The sequence below is a fragment of the Sinocyclocheilus grahami genome, unplaced genomic scaffold (assembly GCF_001515645.1).
Source record: "Sinocyclocheilus grahami isolate Dianchi unplaced genomic scaffold, SAMN03320097.WGS_v1.1 scaffold120.1, whole genome shotgun sequence".
Taxonomy (NCBI): Eukaryota; Metazoa; Chordata; class Actinopteri; order Cypriniformes; family Cyprinidae; genus Sinocyclocheilus; species Sinocyclocheilus grahami.
Window position 1 is genome coordinate 411511 of NW_015505299.1, and position 7481 is coordinate 418991.

Genomic DNA, 7481 nt, shown 5'->3' on the forward strand with positions numbered 1-7481 from the left:
TGCTATTAAAGTAATCCTTCACCCAAAAATGAAAATTTGCTGAAAATGAACTCACCTTTCAAGGCCTTTCAAGATGTTAGATGAGTTTGTTTTTTAATCGGAACAGATTTGTAGAAATGTAGCATTGCATCACTTGCTCATCAATGGATGCTCTGCAAGTGAATGGGTGCCGTCAGAATGAGAGTCCAAACAGCTGATAAAAACATCACAATAATCCACAAGCAATCCACACCACTCCATCTTGTGAAGCAAAAATATCCATGTTTTTAAGAAACAAATCCATTAAGACATTTTTTTTATTTCAAACTGCCACTTCTGGCCAAAATATGAGTCCATAATCCATAATATTGTTCCTCCAGTGAAAAAGTCCATCTCCTTTTGTTGTCTCACATTAAAATCCACCCGCACTTATACGGCTTGTAAATGGTGCTTGATCTCTACATATTTCTCTTATGATTCGGACAAGCTGACTTTTTCACTGCAGAAAGTAATAGTAGAGGAAGCAACGGATTGAAGTTAAAAATGTCTTAATGGTGGATCTGTGTCTTACAAACACGCAGCTTTTGGCTTCACAAGCCATTAACTGATGGACTGGAGTGGTGTGGATTACTTGTGGATTATTGTGATGTTTTTATCAGCTGTTTGGGCTCTCATTCTGACGGCACCCATTCACTGCAGAGCATCCATTGTAATGGAATGCTACATTTCCCCAAATCTAACAAGTAAACAAATTAATCTACATTTTGGATGGCCTGAGGATGAGTGTATTTTCAGCAAATTAAAATTTTGGGGTGAACTATACTTTTAATGATAAAAAGAAACCCTTGCCATTTCATAGACGGCACAAAACATCTTTAAAATGAGCGGAAATGTTCAGTGGCTACCTTTTTCCAGTTCGTGACACTCTTTCAGCAAGCATCAACTAATGTTCAGTAGTGGGTGCATTACTGTTCAGAAATATACACTAAAAAGGTGCATCAATGAGCAGCCAGAAGAAGGAGTCACATTAGCCAATATGAAAACGTACAAAATGTGAATACTTTCAAAAAACTATTTTGCAGATCTTTTTTTTTTCAAAGCAAGGCCAGAAAAAATAAACCCTGTTTAAAAAAAAATCATGGTTAGTCAGCATAACACTTTTTAAAAGAACATGAATTTAACACTTTGATAAACTACAACAGCAAAGCATGAGGCATCCCATATGATTATTATGATTTTTTTTTCTTTCCCCAGTATTCCTTCACCTTAGGAACGTTCTGAGATGCTAGACTTGAATGCCTTGTACCGCTTGTTTTATATTTTCTAGCAGGGCCTTGTTCTCTGGACTCTGATAGTGATCTTGATTGGTGTACATGTCCGTTAGCGTGGTCACGTATGCGTCAAAGCTCTGTTCGCTCATCGGCTCCTGTCAAACACAGAGGAAAGCTCCTGTCAGATGAAATACAGTATGTGGAAGATGATGACAAAACATGAATCTGGGTTATACACCTCTGAGAATTAAGTCTTTAATTATAATACAGTTCTTGGATTATTGCTATTCCTGTCTACAATTCACAGGATGCATAATTGTATAAATAAATGCAGTCTGTGTAATTGGCCAAAAACATATGGGCTATTTGCAGAAACATTCGATGATAATAATCAAGTCTGTTTTCATAGTTCATGCTATTTTAAAGTAGCATTATGGAAAATTCTTGCTGTAAATATTACAATTAACATTATTCATTTGTAACCCCCAACTTCAGTTCCCAGATTTATTTATTCATTTATTATGAAGGGATCTGAGAACAATGTGGTGGACATTGTTTTTGCTACTATATGCAAAATAAAACTTCGTTTTAAGATTTATTATCATAAAACGGCTCATAATGTGTATCAGGGAAAACATAATAATAGCATCATTTGTCAAAACTAGGTTTTGTCACAAAACCTTTACGTGACTGTGATTTCAAATGCAAAATGTTCATTTCTTTTCATTGCAATTCAACTTCTAGTGTGTGAACTTAATTCAATTCACACTGACAGTTGTGAACTGAAAGGAAGCCAATTCTTAAATCATGAATTTTGCAAACCCTGATGTGAATTCTTCAAACAACTTGTTGCAGCCACAATAAAACTTTTGAATTAAAAGAAATACAATGTGTAAACATAAAACATCTGTGGTAAACATCATTTATTCGGTCAATTCCGTCTAAATGGGAATGGCTGGATTTGGTAGCATTCATTAATGGGAAAAAAATATGTGAAGGACTAAAGCTGACTGAATGGTTATTAAAAATTGATTCAGTGAAAAGTCAGTATTAAGCATGAACAACAAAATCTATTCAGGGGGACATGAATGCATAAGAATAAATCAGTAATGACTTTTAGCATGACTAGCACCAACGGCGCTCAGCCATTTACAATTGACTGATATAAACGACATAGTATTCACAGCATGCAAATATTCAAATGTATGAAAAGGGTAAGAGTTAAACTGTGGCCTTACTCTCTGATGTAAACAGCTGCTATGTCTAACTGGAGGCTCTTTGTGAAGTGATTTCTAGAGGTAAAAACAAAAAGTGTATTAGCTTACAGCAAATAACATGCTCAATACATTCAAGACCTGGCCCTTCTGTCTTAACACCCAATCTAAGAACGCATCTGGAAAAACTGTTTTTGTTTGTTTTGTTTTGTTTGCAGACTTTGCAAAGATATTGACAATGCATAAAGTGATGTAATGTGATGCTATATGATGATATCAGCTAGTTAATGCAGCTATTAGCTGGTTTTGCATTGACATTTTGTATGTAAAAGGGATAAGCTGCTGATTATTCTTACTTTGATAAAAGTGGCACAAGTTCAGTGAATTCACCCTTGAATACTACAAAAATCGTTAATAAAATTGAAAACAATATTTACAATTAAATGATTGAATTAAATACTGTGACCTGAACGTAAACATGCATTTTGGCCCACTCAAGTAGGACTTAAGTTCATCTTTTATGTAATTTCATAATCATTTCTATAGTCTTTTACAATGTAGTACATATCAAATATATTAACTTTAATTAGCAAACTACAGTTAAAATTCTAATCAAGTACTTGTGCTTTAGTATGTTAGTTAAAATACGTGTACTTCTTTAAATCATGATAAAAGTGTACTTTGAGATACATAAAGTACATAACTTTCAATTTGACATAATTACAAAATGTACTTAAGTGTGAATTATAGTCATGAAAGTGTCTCTCTTTAAGTGCATTTAAGTGGCCTTTTATTTCATTAATATATTACCTGCAAGAACAGTGTTTCTTTTAAATGTACTTTTAAGATCTAAAGTACACTACAAGTGCACATTCAATACAATTAAGTACACTTCTTTTTCACAAGGGATTGATTTAGGTGTGAAAATGCGACTTCTTTAAGTTCAGCAGTAAACTTTTCAAATGAAGTGGAAGTCGAAAATAAAAGAGAGAAAAAGTCACAGTTTCCTGAGAATAAGCTTCATCTACATCTTTTAAAGGGCTCATATGATGCGATTTCAATTTTTTCTTTCTCTTTGGAGCCTTACAAGCTCTTGGTGCATAAAGAAGATCTGTAAAGTTGCAAAGACTAAAGTCTCAAATCCAAAGAGATATTCTTTATAAAAGACGCCCTCCTAAAACGGCTCGTTCTAACACGCCCCCACATGTCTACGTCACGATGTGGGAAGATTTGCATAACGCCGCCCAAATGTTCACGCAAAGAAAGAAGGCGTAACTTTTATTCTCGCTGTAGTATTGTTGCTGCCGCCACCATGTCGTGAAGACGCTGTGTGCTTCGTTGTGAAAGCGAAACTACTTTGTTTGGTCTTCCAAAAGAGGACGATATCCGCTTCGTCATCCCTGGAGCTGATCCGTGCTGGTGGATCGACTTTCACCGTGGACGAAGCGGAGTCCAGCCCGGGGTCGTCAAATGTGGTTGCCGCAAGCCCGCCGGCCGTGCCGTTCTTAAGCCCGTTGGCCTCCGCTCACTCTAGGCCGCCGTGTGTGACGCTGTGTTTCGTTGTGAAAGCGAAACTACTTTGTTTGGCCTTCCAAAAGGACACAGTTCAACCCAAATATTCAGATGTGTGCAGCGCATTTTATGGAGGACCATTTCCTGATCCTGGGAGAGTAGACTATTCTGTTCTGACTCACAGACTGTAAGTACGTTTTTTATATTTAAAGAATTTGCCACTGATGATTAAAACGCGAATTTTGGGCAGTGTAGAGTAGCGCTTGTTTGTTTGTTATTTCTCCGATCACAAATGCAGACAGGGATTTATGTTTACGCGGCGCGATGCAACGCGTAAAAAGATAGTATAAGTCATTATAATCCGTAATTATGTCCCCACTGGATGCAATGAATGCCTCATTTATAATGGGTTTTAATGTTTATGTCTCGTCGCTATGGCTGGGACAGGGCATCATCACAATATGGTGAGGGGCGTAACACTTCCATCACACGCTTGAGGTATTCGGCCAATCACAACGCACTGGATAGCTGGCCAATCAGAGCACACCTCGCTTTTCAGACCGATGAGCTTTGTAAAAATTGATGCGTTTCAGAAAGGCGGGGCATAGAGGAGAAACAATAATGTACAGTATGTGGAAAATAATGTGTTTTTTAACCTTAAACCGCATAAACACATTTCATTACACCAAATACACAAAATAATGTTCTTTTTAGCAGCATCACATGACCCCTTTAAGAAACAGCCAATCAGCATTGTCAAAAAAACTGAACACAAAATGAAAAACCCTATAAACAGTAATCAACACTGTGTGTGATTAATGAAATAGACATAATGAGCCACAGCAACTCAAATATTAACAAACTCGGTAGAATTGATTGTATATCAGTTTGACAAAATATGACAATCAGTGAACAAGCTATGGAGATTCAAATACGATTATGACTGAAATATTTGGTAACACTTTATTTTAAGGTGTCCTTGTTACATGTTACATGTACTTACTATTATAATAACAATTAATTATGCATTATTACATGCAAGTACCTCTAAGCCAAACCCTAATCCTAACCCTATGTAGTTAATTAATATTACTCAGTACTTAAGTATATAATTACACTGTAACAAGGACACCTTAAAGTAAAGTGTAACCAAATATTTGAGATGAGATGAATGAAACTTCTAATCAGAATGTCTACGCTTCTAAATCTTTGGGACTGATCTGAAGAACATGTTTTCAAGCTAACTCGTTGCTGGGTAAACCATCTTAAACCCGCTTAAGATAAAACCAGCCTGACTGGGAGATCAGCTAAGACCAGCAAACCAACTCAGGCTGGTTTATGCAGGTTTTTTTTAAGCAGAGCTGGTAACATTTAACAACCAAGTATTAAATTGACTCCTACAATTTTCCACCTATGGACTAGTTTGAAGCACAGACTATTATGCTAAATTTTCTGAATGCACCAAGAACTGCGGCCTAAAGCTCAATAAAGTTACTTTAAATGTTTCTAAGTGAACAGAATAAAGTAATATGCTCTTTGTCCATGACTTGTCCTCTATCGGTTGGGGATGGTGGCCCTTACCATATGAGGTAGCTGGATATTAGCTAAACTGTTTATCAGTGAATGGCTGAGGCTGGCCAGCTCATGCAGGAGAGATTCATTTTGCTGTTCAATCACCTTGTTTTCTTCCTCTAAGGACTTCAGATTAGACTCCATTGTGGTAATCTGTGGGACATGAATTGGTAGATGTGTTAAATCTATTGTGAAAACGTCTTCATAGTGTAACACCATCAATTATTATCTTGTTTGTTTGAACTAAGACTACAGTAAGTACATTGTGGGCTTGAAATGTTTGAAATTAAATGTTTTAGTAAATGATTAACGGGAAGAAATGTCTGACTCAGTTCACTTTCACACAAATGCTGCATTTATACCGTAAGACCTAATTTTTTCATGATATGTAAACTAGCGTTCAAAAGTTTGTGGTCAGTAATGTTTCTTTTTAAAAGAAGACTCCTAATTCTGTATCTATTTGATGAAAAAAAATACAGTTAAACAGTAATATTATGAAATATTATTACAATTTAAGATAACTGTTTTCAATGTGAATATATTTATTCATGTGATGGAATTTTCAGCATCATTACTCCAGTCTTCAGTGTCACATGATCCTTCAGAAATCATTCTAATATGCTGCTCAAGAAACATTTCTGATTATTATCAGTGTTGAAAACAGTCGCGCTGTCGAATATTTTTGTGAAAACCATGATACAGTTTCAATTTTCAGGATTATTTGCTAAATAGAAATTTCACATCAACAGCATTTATTTCAAATAGAAATATTTGTAACATTGTAAATGTCCTTATTGTCACTTTTGATCAATTTAACACATCCTTGATGAATGCAAGTATTAATTTCCTTAAAAAAATCTTACTGACTCAAACGTTTAAACGGTAATGAATATATCACAATATGTATCAACCATTTTTTAAATAAAGGTGTTACAATAATACAATTTTAGATAAAAGTGAAATTTGACAATTCTACCACAGGCAGTTTATCAAAGTTGACTGTAATGACACTGACATATTAGACACTTTAGCTTTCGATGTGCATTCAAATAATTTACATGTCTGCTACAATAACGTAAAGTCTTCAATTATCTTCATTCTGAGCTTTTCTCAGCAAATTATGGCATGTGATTATTTGTGATTAATTTGATTATTTAATCAGCACAACAGTGAAATGAATGCCATTTTTAACAACGCTCATCTCTAATTAACACTTTGGCAAGATGGGCATTTTGAAGAGGAAGTGCATTTGACAGCAGCATTATTGTACTACTGAATGCTCATTATACATGTTGTCATAGATACTGTCATACACATCTCTGTTGTACTTTAATAGTTGAATAGTATCACCCTACAGATATATTAAATCATTTGTTTTCAACTGTCTGCCCTCCATGATTTCTGTAGGAATTCTCCTGCATTCACTAACTTCTCCTGAGAGCCAAGTCGTGATTTCAGACCAGACTTATTCTATATGTCAAACAGCAGTGACCAAAAATACAAATGAAGAGAAGATTTGGATACAAGAGTTTAAATGCAAGTCAGAACTCCATATATATAACTAGATGACAATGTATATGTGGCCATATGAGTATGATTCAAGTAAAAAAAAAATTTTCTAAATCATGGTCTATGCACTTGAGTAAACGAGAAATGTTTATACACTACTGGTCCGATGTTTGGAATAATTATGATTTATTTTTAATTTTTTTTGAAAGACACCTTTTCTGCTCACAAACGCTGCATTTATGTGATCAAATTACACAGTAAAAATAGCAATATTGTTATTTGAATATATTTTCAAATGTAATGTATTCCTGTGATGCGCAGCTGAATTTTCAGCATCATTACTCCAGTCTTCAGTGTCACATGATCTTCAGAAATCACTCTACACTCTAAAAAATGCTGGGTTAAATACAACCCAGTGCTGGGT

General features: G+C 35.1%; 1 protein-coding gene across 1 annotated transcript in view; it reads right to left on the reverse strand.

Moving 5' to 3' along the window:
• Positions 1 to 1122: 1122 nt before the first annotated feature.
• The window catches only part of LOC107589778 (myelin transcription factor 1-like protein), a 71226-nt gene continuing 64867 nt past the window's right edge, over positions 1123 to 7481 (reverse strand). The window contains exons 15-17 of the mRNA XM_016278307.1: positions 5654 to 5701; positions 2489 to 2542; positions 1123 to 1405 (exon numbers count right to left, since the gene is read on the reverse strand). Of these exons, the coding sequence (XP_016133793.1) occupies positions 1265 to 1405; positions 2489 to 2542; positions 5654 to 5701 (243 nt within the window). The 3' untranslated portion in view covers positions 1123 to 1264. The remainder of the gene's footprint in view (positions 1406 to 2488; positions 2543 to 5653; positions 5702 to 7481) is intronic.